At 39.3% G+C, this 20,248-nt stretch overlaps 2 protein-coding genes across 2 annotated transcripts in view; one reads left to right on the forward strand and one right to left on the reverse strand.

Annotated features, from left to right (window-relative positions):
• LOC134676164 (unextended protein) overlaps nucleotides 1-8,092 on the reverse strand; it is a 304,119-nt gene extending 296,027 nt beyond the window's left edge. Inside the window, exon 1 of the mRNA XM_063534448.1 lies at nucleotides 7,530-8,092. Coding sequence (XP_063390518.1) covers nucleotides 7,530-7,981 — 452 coding nt within the window. The 5' untranslated portion in view covers nucleotides 7,982-8,092. The remainder of the gene's footprint in view (nucleotides 1-7,529) is intronic.
• Nucleotides 8,093-8,836: 744 nt separating this feature from the next.
• The window catches only part of LOC134676201 (dipeptidyl peptidase 9), a 37,420-nt gene continuing 26,008 nt past the window's right edge, over nucleotides 8,837-20,248 (forward strand). Inside the window, exons 1-6 of the mRNA XM_063534530.1 lie at nucleotides 8,837-9,404; nucleotides 15,231-15,432; nucleotides 16,768-16,940; nucleotides 17,370-17,467; nucleotides 18,324-18,426; nucleotides 19,884-20,002. Of these exons, the coding sequence (XP_063390600.1) occupies nucleotides 9,118-9,404; nucleotides 15,231-15,432; nucleotides 16,768-16,940; nucleotides 17,370-17,467; nucleotides 18,324-18,426; nucleotides 19,884-20,002 (982 nt within the window). The 5' untranslated portion in view covers nucleotides 8,837-9,117. The remainder of the gene's footprint in view (nucleotides 9,405-15,230; nucleotides 15,433-16,767; nucleotides 16,941-17,369; nucleotides 17,468-18,323; nucleotides 18,427-19,883; nucleotides 20,003-20,248) is intronic.

Genomic DNA, 20,248 nt, shown 5'->3' on the forward strand with positions numbered 1-20,248 from the left:
TAGGATATTAACACAACACACTTTGTCAGAATTGCGGGAAACCTCAAATACCCACTAGAAGCTAGCTAAAAGTGTGGACTTGGGCAGAGGAATGGGAAGGTAATGCTATATAGCCACAACGTATACATATACATTAGATGCATTATTCTTGGAGAAATAACCGGTCAGGAAATGTCAAGATTTTTAGGGTGACGTCAGAATTTTTGTCGGTAATTCCATTTTTAGGGTTCCGTACCCAAAGGGTAAAACGGGACCCTATTACTAAGACTGCTGTCCGTCCGTCCGTCCGTCCGTCTGTCCGTCCGTCCGTCCGTCCGTCTGTCACCAGGCTGTATCTCACGAACCGTGATAGCTAGACAGTTGAAATTTTCACAGATGATGTATTTCTGTTGCCGCTATAACAACAAATACTAAAAACAGAATAAAATAAAGATTTAAGTAGGGCTCCCGTACAATAAACGTGATTTTTGACCGAAGTTAAGCAACGTCGGGCGGGGTCAGTACTTGGATGGGTGACCTTTTTTTTTTGCATTATGGTACGGAACCCTTCGTGCGCGAGTCCGACTCGCACATGCCCGGTTTTATTCCATATGGTACAATAAATCGTAAATCTACACTTGGGGAGCCTGGGATTCGCTCTAACATATTAAAACTTAAACCACACGGAGAAAAAAATATTTTACAATATTACCAGATTGTATAGTAGTTATGATTCTGGTGTAGGAAAACAGATTTCAGCCATGTTTAATAGACTCGTATTTTGGACAATATTAGAATATTCTAGTTAAAATATTCTAGTACACTAAAACTCTGATATCGTTTTGGTAACAATCTAATAGTAACAGAGTAAAATATGCATTTAGCATACAACACTTTACAATAATTGCGATGTTTACAATATTTATTAATTCGGTTCACCATCATCTAGTTTAACACACCAATAATAAAAGTGTGTATTACAAAATCTTTGTTTAGGGTCCACCTTATGTAATTCATTTATAGGTACTAGATTTTCTCGTACCTGTTAGCGGATTTTTAATACCTATTACTTACTCGAAATTTCTTGATTACTATGAATATTTTTACACATAACTAGATACGTTCTCTGTTGTCTAACAAATTTTTTTTAATGATAACAATAAAGAGTGGTTCCAGCAACAATAAAAATTGTTGGCATTACAATATTATTGCACACTAAACAAAATATTATTTGCCTGTAACGAAAAACTGTTCAGTCCACGATATGAGCTAACTGCGGCCCCCCGCACCCCTGCGCCGCCGCCCGCAACGTCCAGAACATTCTGTCATTTTCACCGAAGTCCGGACAGAGTTCATTTCAAGTGTCGCCAATAATAAATGAATCAGGTTGCATTCCTGTTTAGATCACCGGTTTTAGCAAATAAAAGTGTCTGTGTGTAGTGAACTAAGGCGGACGAAGCGGATAGCGGTTTAATTGAAAATTTATACATATGTTGCTAATAGTGATAAGGTTATATTGTTCTGTTTGTGTGTTGTGTTTGCTACCAAAATTATCTCTGTGTTATATTTGTCATACGCTCACTAAAATTGCGGCCGATAATTTATGTTATGTACTATTAAATTAAAACGAATTAAAAAAAAAGTTTGTTTTTACTTTACTCATAGTAATTATTTAGGATTGAGATTTTTCTGTTTATGTTTCAGGCCACCACATCTATACCACAAACATCATTATTGCGGACTAAGCCAATGTAGGTACTTACTGCCGAGTTAAACAGAATAATGTTAAACACCTTAGGTAAGTCTTCGTCGCAACAAAAGCATGTTAAAGCGAAGACTCACCTAAGATATTTAACCTAACTCTGTTTCACTCGACAGTATTTCAGTCCGCAATAATGATTTACTGAACACAAATATAAAACCCGTTAAACTCTACAATATATATAGTAAACAGAACATACTGTTTATTTCATGGCACATCAATTATATTTAACACAAACATAAATCTGGTATTCTCCAATACTGCATATAGTAAACAGAAATTGTTGATTATTTCAGTCAGCTAAAATTATACTTAAAACTAATAAAAAATTTGGTGAACACTAATGAAATATCTGATAAACTCTACCCTGTCCTATAATGATGGCTACAGATAGGTTTTGTATACTACACAAAATTTATTTTCTACGATACTAGGTATGTGGGTAATAGGAACTAGAAATTATGTTTTAAAGAACTAGAATTTTCTATTAATGTGTAAAAAAAGTCTAGTTGTCACATATAATACAATAAAATCAAGTTAAATTTACAATATTCTGGTAAAGAACACTAGATTTTTTTCTCCGTGCAATAAACCGATTTGTAGTTCGTTTTTTTAAGCATTAGAAATAAGCTAAACAATCTTGATGTGTCTTTTAATTGAAAAACACATTTTAAAAATAAGTCACGGCAACTATGTAACAATTATGAATCTATTACGAACATTTATATTCTACTGCTTTCATAAGTAACAGTTACTGATTTTTAAAAAGCGTTTTTCAATAAAAAGACATGTCAAGATCGCTTACCTTCTTTCAAGTTCTTTCTAATGCTAAAAAAAACGAACTATAGGTAAATGACATTTGTTACGGGTATATTTAGTCCCGGGATTGCAGCGCACTATGTACCAAAACTGTTTATTTTGGTCGGCAGCCTTTCAGATAAGCGAACTAAAAACACGATAACATTCTCGTAAGACCCGATGCCATTTTTAGACCAATGTCAAATATTTGAGTACGAAGCATTCTTCTGAAAAATAAACAAAAACCGGGCAAGTGCGAGTCGGACTCGCGCACGTAGGGTTCCGTACCATAATGCAAAAAAAAAAACAAAAAAGAAAGCAAAAACAAAGCGGTCATCCATCCAAGTACTGACCACTCCCGACGTTTAACTTTGGTCAAAAATCACGTTTGTTGTATGGGAGCCCCATTTAAATCTTTATTTTATTCTGTTTTTAGTATTTGTTGTTATAGCGGCAACAGAAATACATAATCTGTGAAAATTTCAACTGTCTAGCTATCACGGTTCGTGAGATACAGCCTGGTGACAGACGGACGGACGGACGGATAGGGTCCCGTTTTACCCTTTGGGTACGGAACCCTAAAAATGCAATCGATAGCATAAGCTATTGTTATCCTGTAGAGATACCTAGTTACGTATACGTCTATATAAGGTGTTTAACCTTCTTTTTCCAACCTCGAAATTGGGAGAAAGAAATGACCTATATTTACATCGCCGATTACGTTTAGGGCTGGAAAAGCATACTACATATATCGATTACTTTTAAGGGTTCCGTACCCAGAGGGTAAAAACGGGACCCTATTACTAAGACTCCGCTGTTCGTCTGTCTGTCTGTCACCATGGGCGTACGCAGCATTTTTTAAGGGGTGGGGCAGAGGTAGGGGAGGCTGGGTAGGGGTACGTTGTAAAAGGGTTCGGTTGAAACAGAAATTCTTAGCTTATGGTCAGAGACCAGGGTGGGGCAACTGCCCCACCTTGCCCCACCGTGGGTACGCCTATGTCAGTCACCAGGCTGTAACTCATGAACCGTGATGGCTGGACAGTTGAAATTTGTATCTACAGTCAGCAGCAAAAGTTGCTAAGCGGGCGACGTGTTCAAAATTACCTTGACATGCTCTTATTTTCTTAACAATAAAGTCGCGTCAAGATTTTGAGGCATTTTGAACACCTCACCCGCTTAGCCATTTCTGCTGCTGACTGTACAAGGTGTGAAATAGTTGATTTTGTGTTGTTCAAAAACTGAACGAAACAAAGCAAAAGCAACTCTGTTCCAATCGAATATGATATACATTTCTTTGATCTGGATAAGCACTATAGGTAGGACCTTGGGCCTTAGGAGGCTATCGGAGTCCTCATGACGCAAGTGTACAGGTTTTGCCCGAACGCCTGAAGGCCGGAGCACACCGGATGCGTACGCAGACGTGCACGTGCGCTAAAATGTTGGAGCCATTCACGCACACGTCACGCAAGCGGTGTGCCGTCTCTCATAACATAAGGGTCTGTAGTCTATACATTACAAGTATTACAATTTACAACGCGCACGTGCAAGTCTACGCACGTCAGTGGGCACAGGCCTTAAGGTTCCGTCACACAGGCGCGCTTTCCTGGCGGGGCGTGAGCGACTTATACAGTGTGGAAAGATAAGTCGGGCCCTGGAGGGAAACTACCTTAAAACCTTAAGCTCGCTCATTTTACTTAAAGGAGACATTCCTTTATTTTAAAAAGAAACAAAACTGCATTCAAAGTATTTTTCTTTTTTTCTTCAATTTGGCTTGTCAAAAAAATCTTGAGTACTAAATATTAGATTTTATGGATATTTTGTACGACAGACGAGTGTAAGACCTAATGTTTTTTTGGAGAAATGTTATCATTTATATTAAGTGTATCGACTAGTAGAATAAAATTGCTAGTTTTTATTTTTTGGAATTTTTAGTCGGTTCGAGTCCCGGGCGAGGTAAGCGAGTTTTAGAAAATCTTTGAATGCAGTTTTGTTTCTTTTTAAAAATGAAGGAATCTCTCCTTTAAGTAAAATGAGCCAGCTTAAGGATTTACGGTAGTTTCCCTTCAGGGCCCGACTTATCGTTCCACACTGTATGTAAAAGCGGCGCGCTCCGCTCACGCCCCGCCCGAAAAACGCGCCTGTATGACGAAGCCTTTAAATCCGGGGCCGACCAAAAGACAGCCCTACAGGTAACCAAGGCCATTGTAGATTGACGTATTTGATACGCGTAGGAAACGTGCGTAGCGAATGAGTCAGACCGTGAATTATGGAGGGTGGGAGCTTTGCCTTTCTTTGCTCGGAGCTTGTCTAAATTAGAAATGTTTACGAGTGTTAAGTCTTTTGTGTCGAAAGTAGGCCTTTTTCGACAACGAACGAGGTTTGAAGGACGTATCGGTCCAGAATTGGTCTTGAAAACCTTTTATTATTAACTAATTGGTAAAACTAAAGGTCGAATAAAAATAGGTACTTCGGAAGAGCTACTGATAATGTTAAAAACACTCATAATTATGCTTTGATGTCGTAGTTAAGTGTTAAAGCTTGTTTACATTAGCAGCTCGTGGCTCGGCTCGCAGTTCGTCGCTCGTGTTCGCCTCGAGGTCGTAAGTTCGTCGAGCTAATGATTACACTCTTGCCAGGGATGCGTAACTCCTGACTTCGGCCAAACTCGGCTCCGCTCGGCTCAGCATTGCTCCGAGCAATTATTAGGGTTGGCACCACTTGACTTCCTTTTGCGTGGACGACCACAGATAAGATAATCACTTGAATTTTGACAACCCTAAATATCCGAAAGGGATAGTGCCATGTATTAGAAAGGGACAGCATGATTAGACCCTGAACCGCTGTCAAACTTCGGTTTTGTAGGAAGTTTCCTTTCTGTACGGCAGTACTATTATTTATTGTGCTTTTGCCTCGTGGCTCGGCTCGGCTCGGCTCGTCTCGTGTCTCGGCCACAGCTAGTAAGCTTCTCGAGCTAATCGATTTTAAACACAAACGGCACGGTATAAAGTTTGTAACAGAATGACATTCGAGCGTGAATGTATACAGCAAGCGCGCGTCCCGCGTCGCGAGCCCCTTTAACTCGTGCCACAGACCAACTCCAGGCGGTTGACTCGTGCCAAAAAAACCGCTCCTCCACGCGAGCCAGGCGAACGCGAGAGCCACCGTTTGGGGTTGGTCTATGCCGCTTACACTCGCATCTCGTGGCTCGGCTCATGGCTCGCACGCGAATGTAAACCGCGGGTTAAAACATCCGTTAATCACAGTATGACCTTGACATTGGTTTACAAGTGCTATGAGACAATGAGATATTGATGCGTTTTTTATGTGAAAGCGTGTTTTGTTTGATAGATCTATATTGCTCCAGCAGTTTGAAGAGAATCAGCTCTTTTTCAAACTGGCATAAAATTTCAATTTTGGCATAAAAAGGATTTTTTTGGCACATAGCTAACGGGATTTATTAACAGGGTTAAAGTTAACGGGGTTGACCTATGACAATGACAGTCGCCATGGCCTCTAGATTGTGTAATTTAAGGGACTGAAATTACAATGTTTATTACAACCATTTATTTAGTTTCACCTGACTGTTGTCTGTAATCAAATCTTGCAAGTTAAATTTGATCTACTTCCCGGTTTCTGATTGAGCTGAAATTTTGCATGCCTGTATAAATCAGATGACAATGCAATATTATGGTACCATCGAGCTGGTCTGATGATGGAGACAGGAGGTGGCCATAGGAACTCTGTGATGAAACAACGCAACCTAATTGTGTTAGGGGTTTTTAGAATTGTCTCTATGAGTATTAGTTGTCTGTCGTAAGAAAAGTACAGTCAGCGATAAAAGCTTGTACCAAAAATGAAATTTTTGCCAAAAACTTATTTTGTTTTAGGTATATGAAGTAATGTAATTGATACAATGTAATTTCATTATTTAGTCAATGAGACGATATAGTGTAACTGCGTCAGTTCACCTTCCAATGCCTGTTTCCGTCCACTTGGCGCAGTTGCTACAAAATTGTGTATAATTTGCAACTATGCCAAGTGAACGGAAACAGGCACTGGACAGTGAACTGACGAAATGACCCTAATAGATTAAAATCAAAATTATGGTACCTATTATATCATAGCCTAAACGACGTCGACGCAACGTCGACGCAACTGCGCAGCGACGTCATTTTCCATAGCGCTGGACCGACGCCGACAGACGCCGACGCTCGAAAGACGCCAGATGTGGGGGGGCCCTAACAGATGGACAACACAACAAGATGGAAAGGACCATTACCAGCAAAGAGGAAAGCTGGCAAACCAGTCAAACGGTGGACCGATGACATAGTAGAGGTTGTAGGAAAAGGCTGGATGCACAATGCCAAACACAGACATTAATGAAAGAAATGGGAGGAGGCCTTTACCCAAACGGGATCCATACCTCATGAAAGGAGGAAAATCAACTACAGCATAAAAATATATTTTAACAGAAATTATATAATTTGTAAGAGTTATGGAAATAAAGAGGCTATCACATTGTGCGTTCGGGGATGGTATCCGCCATGATGGTATCCGCCATGTGTATCCCTTGCTTTTAGATTAAAGTGTCTTAAAGGGCCTCTGCGCTGTTGGCTTCGGCCCCACGTACGCCTCCCAAAGGTCCGGGACCCCATGGTCCCGAGATATGGAAAAGATATACAAATAATAATACTGTTTGAGAATGGATACTTTCTACTTAATACCTAAATTAGTAGTGCTGATCATATTGCTATTCAGTTTAGTCAAAGTAAATGAGAAAAACTTTAAGATTGGGAAAGAGTACAAGAGAGGGTGATACATTGGATTACTGCAGAAAATATTTCTTTAAAAAAATATCTTCACTGATGAGACTTTTCAAAAACCCTAAGAATATTTTAATATTATCGAACGTAAGTGTTACAAAACCATATTCTGTGATTAATTGAATTAACAGACAGTCATTCAACCATGTTTTTGAATAAAAACTTACGTTATTGCGACAATGCGCGACGCCTCGTCGCTTTCGGGATCCAAATACAATTCGGTGCCTTGGTGCACCCATTCTCCACCAAACGGACGAAATTTCCCCTCCGAATCATGCAGGCAAAAGTATATTTTCCCGTCAACATGAGGAACGGTCACTTCTACCTCAGTTCTCCATTCTTCACTCTTAACTTTACGCAATTCGTAATTTGAACTAATCACATCACAGCTGCCGCCTCGCAAGCCTTCACTAGGGGTTAATCTCCACGAATAATGCCCCAAGAACTCGCCACCACGCACATTTAATAAATATTTACATTTGTTTTCTACGCATGATTTTTCTACCACTTTAAACGACACTATCCATGGTTTTGTTGGTGTTTTTACCAAAGCGTGCACGTTTATTAAAATACACAATATTAAACCACAAGTCCGTAACACTTTTGGCATTAAAACCATTTTTTCGGAAGCGTAAACGCAAAAAATAAGATATGCAACCGCATATAGCTATAACGACATGTTTTCCTCTCTTGAGTCTCTTGACAGTTCGGCGGCAATTGTTGCCGGAACTGCAGTAAAACTTGAGTCCTATTAGTATTTTGTCACATCCGGAAACGATTTTAATACAATATTTAATATTTTTGACTGCATTATTTATGTTGATATTTAATTTTGATATATTATAATACAAATATATTTATGATAACATTCATTATTTCGTTTAATTTTTAAGGTAAAAGAAAAAAAAATGTTTTTTGATGTGGGTAATTATGAAACGTCAATGCATTAATTAAGGTTCGTTCAAAAATTAATGATGATACTTAACTTTAATACTTAATAACAAAATAAGTTAACTTTCTAACAAATAAAGACGTAACAAGCTATTAATCAAAAACTGTATAATTTAAATCCACTTCTTAATATTTTGTGAACTATTAATTTCGTAGGTTATTTAAATAATGAATATGGATCCTAGTGAGTATTATATTCTTTGGTATTATATTCTTTGATATGGATTCAATTGTGATTTTTGAACATTCACAGGGGTAATAAATTGCCAGGAAGAAATATATAAGAAAATAAAGGTTGTGCCATAAATACAAATCCACAGTTGCCTCTTTTTTTTGTTGTTGTTACAGTTGCTTACTCCGCACAATATTAGTACCTTTAAATTTTGACGAATAAAATTCCATATTTACTTTATTCATGTGATGTAAAACTCTGTTTCATGAGATATATTTTAGCTTTTATAAATAATTTCCCTTAAGATTCGGGGAGTACTAAGTTTTTACGCTGGCAAGTCGCATTAACTGTCAAATGTTCTTCAAGTTGGCTGTCTTGACTTGAAGACACCGGAAGATTTTTGGCCGTCAAAAAACGAGTGTGTTGGCTCAATTTTAGACAAATATTAATCAATTATCACCTAATTACTATTTATAATGACTGTTACGCTGTTTAAGTAGTCTTCAAATTAGTTTAATTGACTTATCACCAAGTCAACAACACGGAAGCGTGGTAGTCTTCTTTGTTTGAGTTTTTGTTATATCATCATGATTTGTAGCTGTGAATAAATTAATATTTTGTTGGATTTTCTTATGGAAACTGACAAAATGGAAGTGCGAGAAGCTGGGGATGGGGCTGCAGCGGGTGAATTTGTAAGGGTTCCGTCTAAAAGATATACCTGGTCGGAAGTAAGACAAGCGGTTCACGACTTGAGGAAGGAGTTGTCTTCCCTTTCCACGATGGTCCCTATGGCTATTTCCTTTCGGAAACTTAGTAATGGAAAGACCAGGATCTACTTTCTGAGGACACCGCAGAACGGTTGGGAGATTACGTTGCTATACACTGATGTGACTCCATCTCCTCATGCCAATAATACCAGGTATTATATACAATTTTTTTCTAATAAGAGCCTTTTTAAATTGAGGTTTTGTGTGCTGGGTTATTGGTCAGAGCAGACGTGCCTCGCGCACAGCCTTGGCTGAGGCACATCTACACTGGCCATTTTGTGCACGAGGAAATGGCCTCGCACGCATGCTCGCTCTCTGTGGACCTGTCTGATGTCATAAATATAACATAAACGTACATTCTTACTCATTATTCTGCCCTCCTAAGCCGAACAGCACTATCTCAAAAACAAATGATTTTGAAAATGAAATTCTCAGTATAATAGAAACTAAAGTATAAGGTAGCAATGAATTTTCTTTTGAGATAGGGCTCTTTAGTGAATAGAATCAGGTGTTACTTTGCGGAAATCCATATTAATTAAAACCAAAATATTACTTTGCTAATCCGCATAAAAGATAATGTGCTAGTAAATCAGTGCTAACCCGTTATACTTACTTGCGTATTTTTTGCGTTATCTTTTACGCGGATTAGCAAAGTAATATTTTGGTTTTAATTAATAGCGCTCTTTGGCTTAGCAGGGCAGTATTGCACACCTCAAATAACTAAAAAAAGTAAATCTTTCATCTTAAGGTTAGAGCTAAAACAATGGGCTGTCTTAGGCACTGGTCCCACCGCGAGCTAGTAAGCTATGAGCTATCGGTTATAAACACGAACAAAAGATTAGCACTCCCGTGTAATTAATAGAGACACGGCGATATTTATAGTTACTCGCCCAGCGGGTGAGCTATAAATAACTATAAATATCGCGTGTCTCTTTTATTTACACGGGAGTGCTTATCTTTTGTTCGTGTTTATAGCCTATAGCTCATAGCTTACTAGCTCGTGGTGGGACCAGTGCCTTATTGCTGGGAAGTGATCTCTTCCAACTATTTTCACACTTTCCGCAACTTTGTACCTCAGTACACCTAATTAATTAGGTTACTTCGCTAATATTAACGGCTACCACTATAAAACAATACCAAATTAACAATTATGTTTGTAATTGTCTGTTTTGAATTTCAAATTGCCTGCATTACTCTCAACACAAAAGAAAGAAAGTGATATTAACATATTTATATGTGCCATTTTGTGATGCAACTTTTTACATAATAAGTGTGCTTACTTGCTTAGACATTGTTATTGTTAGACCAAGAAAAGTCTGCGGAGATTTTGATAGCCCATCCAGTGCAAGTGTTATTATAAAAGTCAAACTTCTATGAAACTATATTTATTTATTTATTTATTTGTTTCTACTAATTACTCAGAACAAAAAACAAGTCTTAACGAAACTCTGGCATCATGTATTTATAAACAATATAAACATACATGTTACACGAACATTATCAGGTCATTGACCTTACCCACCTTGCGGCCATCTTGTAATCTGATTTGTTAATAAGGGTCAGTTTTGATTAGCAAAAAAAAGTACTGTACTATCCTGTTTATATCTTGTTGCTTAGTAAATATCAGTTATATTCATAGATAAGGTTTGCGTAATTTTAGCATATTATTTCAGTTATATGAGAAAGTTACGTTTTATACACATGAGTGGCAAAATAACCTGATGTAAATTTTGACTTGTTCCTTCATGTTGGTTGGTAGAATTAACTTTTAAGTAATGATTTGAATGATAAATATTTAATAACGTTAATTTAAATTGAATTTGTAATGATTTACGGTTAGTTCTCTTTGCTGATTCACTTGGTAGAAAAGTTTGGAAAGTGTGCCTTGAAACCCTCAATACGCTCACGATTCCACTTTATGAATACGTGTGCATCAATATAAGCGTTAGGCGGTTGTCACACTGCCGCCGCGTCTCGTTGCGAGACGCGGAGCAACGGACTCGCATGCGGGGACAACGCACCAACGTCCGAGTTTTCTCCGCATCTCCGTCCGGAGCTGCGATGCGCGACGTCCCGCGTTATAGACATGTGTAAGTAATGCTCGTAATATCACAAATGAAATATCTCTCGAACACGTGCTATGGCATTACGTATCTCTCCGCGAAATCAACCAGTACTTCAATCATCACGCATCACGCGAGCCGCACCGAGCGCGCGAGCGCCAACGATCGGCCGAAGCGCGCGAAATGGATTCAATTCCAAATACATTGACTCGCCGATATGAACGGTCAGTTCAAGTCTACGCACGGAGCTCGTAATGGGTAATGTCACTTGTGATAGTGTCATGTTTGTTCGCCATGCCATGCCATCATTGCTTTGTTATCTCGCTCGCACTCGCAGTCAGTGCTCGCTCGCTCTCGCTCTGCGATGCTTTCGGCTATCTTCGGAACCATTCGGATAGGTCCGCTCGGCCGATCGCCGCGGTTTAAGTTGTCACTCACTAATATTTTTACGAATATGATTTTCTGCAATAGATTTAAAACTCTAATGGGTCCGCGTAGAGCTTAAAATGTTTTTATAATACAAGAAGGACGCGGTCAAATGGAGTAATTTATTTGCGATTTTGAATTTGACGAAAACCGTTTATTATTATTGTTGTGAAATGTTTGATAGTTTGCTTGACTTTCGCGGTTCGCGGCAAACTAAGTACGAGTTAATACTTGTTTATCCTTTAATTTAATTGTGAATTAGTGCATATCGAGACTGACTGTAGAAATTCGAGTTGTTTATAAAGACTGATTGAACTAAATTGCAAATACGAGTATAGTTAAATTAAATTGTGAAAAGTGTACCTAAATAATAGTTTCGTTGTGGCAATATTGTGATAATGTATCAGTGCTGGTGAGTAATCGCTTTTTTACGGACTATTGGTGACTTTAACTTGATTGACCTATTTAAAAAAAATGGCTATAAACGAACTACTTTACGGAGACAGAACCAAAGCGAGCAAAATGTACACATTGTTATAGAATACTCGCCATATCGGGAAGCTCCATAGGCAATTATCTACCTCCGAAACTTACATACATATTACATAATTACATTATTTTATAATTTATAAGAACTAACAAAAAATCTTTCACATAAAGGTGACAAAACGCAACGCGTAATAAATAGATCGATCGCCGATACGGATCCGAGACGCCCTAGAATCACTAGAGTGCTGTATGCGCTGTAAGAGATAGCTGTAATATGGCCATCTCGCGCGCGCCCGAGCGCTGTTTCACGTTCGGGTCATGTTTCGAGTAGTGTCCGACCGAAGGTTCGGTTTCGGTTTCGGTTTCGGCCAGTTTCGGCCAAAAAATCATGTTTCGGCTGGAGTTTCGGTTTCGGCCAAAAAACGGCCGAACCTTTCGGCCGGGCCGAAACTTACGAAATGGTACTTCGGAATAAGACCAAAAGTTGGGGAATAAGTAGGACAACAATATTAATACCTACATATTATACTGATTCATGTATAGGTACAGAAATTAACTGGTTTATTTATTATAAAACACAATTCCACTAATGAGGGCGCCACTGGACGGTCGACGCAGTTTTAAGAGGCTGTCAATACCTATAACGCACACACTGTCTAATTGTTTCGGAGTGAATGAGTGATTTTACCTCAATTTACTATTGGTTTGTGTTCCTCATGTCCTCTACTTCAGCTTAGCCTTTGGCCTCGCTGCGCCATGCTCGGCCTCCGGTCTCGCTTTTTAATACAATGGACATTGGTTGGAGTCTGTGCTCAACTACTTATCCTGAAGCCTGAAGCACGGCTTTGACTCCGCATGAAAGTTCGCCTCACTGGGGCACTTCGGACTTTTAGGCCTAGGTGAAGATTGGTACCCGGACTTGCAATATTGTCAACAAAAAATTTCGCGCTCGCGTTTTTGGTTGGTTTTTTGGTTGACCCTGTGTCTACATGTTAGCTTGACTGGTGAATGAATAGAGTTAGACCAAGAAAATTCTGCAATGATTTTGATAGCATACGCAGTGCAACTAGGGCAAATGTTATTTATACGTCATAATTTCGTAGAAGTTTTGACGTTTAAAATAACACTTGCACTGCGTGTGTTATCAAAATCTTTGCAGAATTATCTTGGTCTTAAAAAGCTGCTGGAAAAGGTCTCAAGGATATTGGGTGTTGACAGCCCCATAATATGAGTATAAAAGGGGTTTTATGACATTTTTTCAACGATTTTAACAAATCTACAAAAGTTTCGGTTTCGGTTTCGGTTTCTGCCGAAACTAGAGCCAAAGCCGAACATTCGGTTTCGGTTTCGGTTTCGGCAAAAAACATGTTTCGGTCGGACACTAGTTTCGAGTGATGAGTGATGTGATATCTCAGTGTACCATTACGTGTTCGGAAAAGTGATGTGATATAGCATCACTTTTCGAAGCACTGTTTCGCGCATGTCTACCGCGTTACTTCCGTCTCGCGTTCATTTCACATTCGAACGTTAAGGTGGAAACAGTTCCTATTTGTCGATAAAATGGAAACGGAACTTATTCAGGACGCTGCGGTAATACATTCAGTTTGTTTTTTGTACAATCGAGTCATAAAACGCAGAAGACACTGCATGGGTACATCCCTATTTACAAACTAGACCTATAAATGGGTCTTTTGCTAGAGATTACCAAGATTTAAGGCAACACGAAGAAAAAAATATTTTATGCACCCGTATCTCAACCTCGTCATTTGATTATTTGCTAAGCAAAATATTCGTCGCAATTTAATATTCCAAATTGCTGGACGGCTTTCAATTTCAAAAATAAACCTATCGACGTCGATATACTCGATATCCATTGCATCTACGTCCTTCTTGCACTAAAATCCGTACGGCACTGCGGAGCTCGGTGTGACATACCCTGCGGCACGCACCGCGTCTCCGTCCGAGCGCGCGAGTCGCCGTGCGTCTCGCTCCTCCGTGCGTCGACGCGGAGCCAGTGTGTCGTACCATGCGTTTTTTCTATACAAAATCAAGATTCTACATACAAAGTTAAAAAACGCATCAACGGACGCCGCTGCGAGATGCGGAGCAGTGTGACGACCGCCTTAGGGGTCAAGCAACAACTTGCCCCCTTGTAAAACAAATAACTATTATTCCTATACGATCAGAGGTACAGTACAGAATGATAAGAAATAAACTTATCAAGTATTATCACTTTCACACAACCTTCAGGTACAGTCGCCATCAGATATATCGGAGCGGCCAAGGTGTTCACAATATCTGAACGCGCACTCTAATGCCTTGACAATAGAGGCGTGTTCAGATATTTGTGAACACCTTGGCTGCTCCGATATATCTGATGGCGAGTGTACAATGACATGTACCAACATAACAACAATTAGCCTTTCCACAATGTTATGTTACGAGAAACGTTATTGGTATGAACCAGGGCTCGAATTTGCGATGTTTGATTTGAAACCCACTACACTACCTACTTCTCTCTCTCTTCCTAGCTATCCATCCCACATGGTGGTGGGGTCACTTTCCTGCTTAACCTTCTCCACTTCGCCCTGTCCACACTACCTACTTAAGAAATTATATTTATTTGGTAAAACTAAAAAAAGGATACAAATTAGAAATTTAATTACAACTAAAACTTACAAATTTAATTACAACTAAAACTTACAAATTTAATTACAACTAAAACTTACAAATTGAAATTTAAACTATAAATTTTAAAAGACAAACCGCTCCCTGCCGTTCTCGGTGCAAAGGTGGCCATGATGCTCACATTTCCACGCTGGATTACCACGGACAGCCTTTGCACAAGGAATGGAGCAGGGTCATTCCCCGTTCTGTCTGTGTCGACATCCTAAATCGCATGTGAAGCGCTTCACATCGGCTTCCCAGCAACCCGCTGTCTTGAAAGAGAAAGACGATTAATAAATGACGATTATGTAACCTTAAGTATTTACTTTTCAGATTGGAATGGAAGCCACTCATCGAGTCCAATGTCGCACTAGGAGTAAACTCAGGGAAATGGTCCAGAGAGGAACAGCTGTTATGGGAGCGTCAACGTGTAGCGGCCTGCGGTATCGCCTCCTACGAGCTCCATTCTAGCGGGCGGGTGCTGTTCCCTTGCTCTTCGTCGCTTTTTGTTTGTGATGAAGGGGAAGGAAACCAGGTCAGTCTCAGTTTTGTAAGAAAATACCCCAGGATAGCGTGCCATATTTGGGTGAAACGTAAATGTGTTTACAGTAACTTTAACCTCAAGTAGTTTTGTAAGGTAATACCCCAAAGTAGCGTGCCGTATCGTGATGTAAGGTGAAGGACTGCAGAGTAGGAGTTTACATGTAAAACTGGTAAATAGTTTATTGTGTCACATAAAATCGCCTCTTAAGAGTCCTAGTTAAGAACTTGACCAAATGGTCTAGAGAAGAACAGCTATTGTGGGAGCGGCAACGTGTAGCGGCCTGGGGTATCGCCTCCTACGAGCTCCATTCTAGCGGGCGGGTGCTGTTCCCCTGCTCCTCATCACTGTTTGTGTGTGATGAAGGCGAGGGTAACCAGGTCAGTCTCGGTTTTGTAAGAAAATACCCCAGAATAGGGTGCCATTGCGTGCGTAGTTTTCTTTTCAATTTTATGTGTTAGGTATAGTTCTAGTTTTTAATTAAAGCATAACTGTCTCGTCGTCGAACGGCGTACGCCTGGGTCACAACGGAAGAACATGCTGAGTTGTGACCCTTTTATGGCATTTTGCACTAAATGTTATACATTGTATATTTGTCAACATGTTTTTGTCATCTGTCTTTGTTTGTCATAAATAAATGTTTTTCTATTCTATTCCATATTCGGGTGAAACGTAAAAGTGTTTACAGTAATTTTATCCTCAAGTAGTTTTGTAAGGAAATACCCCAAAGTAGCGTGCCGTATCGCGATGCAAGGTGAATAAGTGCAGAGTAGTCGTCTAAAATACCCCAGTTAAATTTTATTGAGATCGCTACATCTTAATTTTTTTAAATAAGGTCCCCTCCACGTCTGTATGTTCCCGATAAACTCAAGAACTATTGGACGGATTTTCATGCGGTTTCAGCTATCAGTAGAGGGATTCTTGAGGAAGGTTTAGGTGTATTATTTGTTAAGGTTTTGTGCAAATTCGTTTAAGCACCCGAGCGAAGGTGGGGCGGGTCGCTAATTGCTAGTAATATCTTATGGCCTTTTTATACCTCGCTGGCCCAATATTACAGGGTTCTATGTTACATTGAAAATAGTAGTAGATAGTTTAAATTCGACTTAACCCCTCAACTGCCTTGTCCCGTATACGTCCCAGACAATTTGGACTGTAATAAAATTAATAATTTGGTTATTAATTCAGTAGCAAATTTTTGACACTGGTGTTCGAGGGGTTAATGTCACTATGACAATATTCAAATTTCAATTCGATAAAAGTGAAACATAGAACCCTGTAATATTGGGCCAGCGACCTGTCAAATAAAGCTAAAACCTCGTGTGTTTCCAGACGCCTCCACTGGTACCTCGGGCGCTCCACCTCGGCAGCGGAGCCCCTCTCACCCCGGCCATGTGCCCGCGCAGCCCGGCGCTCGTGGCGCACGCCGCGCGCGGTGATATCTGGCTCGCGGGCCCTGGTCTCCGCCCACAAAGACTCACCTACGCTAGCACCGACAGCGCTAGGTAGGACCTTACTTCAGTCCTTGATTGCATTTTTGAGCACATTTTGACGTGTAAAATCTACTTGGATACAACTCAATTAAAATCTAAACAATAATAAGAGTTTCGTTTGTAAACTTTCTTATTAACAGTTTAAATTTTGATTTTTTTTAACGTACACACATATACACACACATATCATGTGCTATTGAAATATTAATGTTTATTTAAAAAACCAACGGGTTGCACTCCGGGAGTGCCGGCAGAAGTGAAAACTCAATGACATTGTAACAGTTTTTCGATCAGGTCACGTGTACGTCTTACGAATCTTACGGTCACGTGACCTGTCGCGAGTTTAACATTTTTTCCCCATCACAAAAAGTGCACAGCGCCGCTAAAGGAGTTTTCACTTCAAAAATCCAACCATGTTATTAATTATTTATATGTTCACAGGTTAAGCGACGACCCTAGGCAAGCCGGAGTGCCGTGCTACGTGACTCAGGAGGAGTTCTCCCGGTATACAGGATTCTGGTGGCAACCATGCTCAGACGGTGAGCACAGATTTATATAACATGTATGTTGGTCACGGCACCAATTTGAAAAGTCATTCGTGGAACACTTTTGTTTTGATTCGTTCAATTCTAAAAGGATACAAATTCAATTATATTATCTGATGCTATTGATTTTTTTTCTTGTATGGTGGGCCGCTAAAGCTTTTACTATTACGTCCATAAGCTACGGTAATCGCTTTCCATCAGTCGGGTCGTATGATTATCTGTCAACGTTGTGGTTTCAAAAATACTCCAGTTTTGTGGCTGCCTTATTATTACAAGCTTTTATTTAGTTTCACCTGACCGTTGTCTGTCTGTCTGTCTGTCTGTAATCAAATCTTGCAAGTTAAATTTGATCCACTTCCCGGTGTCCGATTGAGCTGAAATTTTGCATACATACGTAAGTCGGGTGACAATGCAATATTATGGTGTCATCGAGCTGATCTGATGATGGAGACCGGAGGTGGCCATAGGAACTCTGTGATAAAACAACGAAACCTAATTGTGTTTGGGGTTTTTAGAATTGTCTCGATGAGTATTAGTTGCCTGTGGAGAAAAAAAGTACAGTCGGCGATAAAAGCTTGTACAAAAATGAAATTTTTGCATAAAACTTATTTATTTGTATTATTTAACGCATTTTGGTAATCCATGGTAACTAATTTTACAGTACATAAGGTCCTATTTTCTCGCACTAGTGCATAAAATAGCACTTTCCGTGCGATGTCAAAAGTTTAAAGGGCCATATGTACTGTAAAACGTTGTACGATACAGGCGCCAATAGGTAATTCGCAACTCGTGTCGAATTTCCTCTTTTCCGCACTTTTATCGTAAATAACTATATTTCATTTTGTTTCAGATGACGTGTTCAGGATAGTGTATGAAGAGGTAGATGAGAGTAATGTGAAGATATTCAGTTTCCCTTCGTCCCAGTCCAGTAGCGGGGATGTAGAAGAATTCAGGTAAGATACAAAGCTGCAAATACAGGGTGTTTGGGTAGATCGTTTGCCAAATTAAAACGGCAGATAGGTTGAGTCATTTGCTATCTTCTCAAGCCTAGAAATTTTTAATTTCTTACAAATTTTTTTTTTACTTCTATGTCAGTTTTTTATAAATTTCTAATTTTTACTTGCGTAGTATTAAAAAAACCATGGCCAATTTTGTTTTTCTAGGCATGAGAAGATAGCAAATGACTCAAGCTACCTGCCGTTTTAATTTGGAAAACGATGTACCAAACATCCTGTATGTATTAGGTATTCTCCAATTTAGGAAATATACCTGGTTTATATATTATATAATATCTTACCGTCTAGCATGAGTTGCTTTCTCGCGCGCCAGTCCATACTTGAAGTCGTGCTAGATGTATGGAGTCGCGCGCGAGAACTCAACTCATGCTAGCTGGTCAGGTGTAACAAAAACAGTGATAATCTGTCGGTATTGTATTCCGTATCGATATTGTATTCTAAAAAATAGATTTTTTTATATGGCTGGTCGCTCAAATAGGCGTACCGTTTCAGACATTATTTCGGGTCAATTTTTTTCTTTCTATGCCTAATTAAATCAAACTACGATACCGATTATGGCTTAAAGCAAATCATCACTATTTTTACAAGCTTTTATTTAACTTGCCCTGTTGGTATGTAAGTTTGTTAGAGTGGGCCAAATCTTGGAAGCTAAAGACCTACTTCCCGAACTGAAAATTTGCCTAGGTGATCTGATGATTGGAGGTGGCCATAGGAACTCTGTGATGAAACAACGCAACCTAATTGTGTTTGGGGTTTTTAGAATTGTCCTCGATGATTGAGTGACGATGATTAGTTGCCTGCAGAAAGAAAAGTTCAGTCAGTGATAAAAACTTGTACCTGAATTGAAATTTTTGCCAAAAACTTATTTCACCTTTGTGTATCTGTCATACATGTCAATATAGGCTAGACGACTAATTTTCATTTATGGTATAAATCGATCAGGCTTGTTTTTATGATGAAAAGTCTATATGGGACCTATTGCATTAAAGCAATACAAGTCAGAAATGATAGTCAAAGTCACACAGTCGTACTTCACTCGCGAAACGCTCCTAGCAAAACTATAAGTGAACGTGACGTCACGGTCACTGAGACTCCATCTTGAAGTATGAACAAAACATGAAAATTGCGTTTTTGTCGGTGGAATATTGCGTTTATGCATATAGTTGCCATACAATATTTTTTTGTATAAAATGTAAGGAATCGAATGGTATCCTTATTAATTTCCTTATTGGAAGTTAAAAAAAAACCCATATTTTTGTATTATTTCCATATTTTAATTTAATATCCATTTTAATTTAATATTGTGATAAATTACTCATTTGCTATCTATTTTACTAGATTTTGTTATAAAATTCAACATGTGTCATCATCCCTATTGTATGGTATTTTATCAGGTTCCCAAGAGCGGGCACGCCAAACGCCAAGTCAATATTGCGCCTGGTGACGTTCAAGCTGCAGAAGGCTTCTCCCACCGTCCTCGATTATTACTACGAGGGAAACTCTGATTCTCAATGTAAGTATAACTGAAATGATGATGATGCTCTCCTGACCGATTTCGGCCCCAGCGACTGTGTGCCCTGGACTAGGCAATTTTTAGCTCGTGTTATTAGAGTGTAGCTGATCCACTCTCTGATGCGCTCTTAGGTGGCTCACGTACCCTATCTTCTTGCTAAATACTCGAGCGCGTTTTGGGCACGTCAGCACACCACCTACATAGTTGTAGGAAATTGAGGTTGGAAGTATAACTGGTGGCCCTATG

This window comes from Cydia fagiglandana, chromosome 24 (genome assembly GCF_963556715.1).
Source record: "Cydia fagiglandana chromosome 24, ilCydFagi1.1, whole genome shotgun sequence".
In the NCBI taxonomy this organism is placed as follows: domain Eukaryota; kingdom Metazoa; phylum Arthropoda; class Insecta; order Lepidoptera; family Tortricidae; genus Cydia; species Cydia fagiglandana.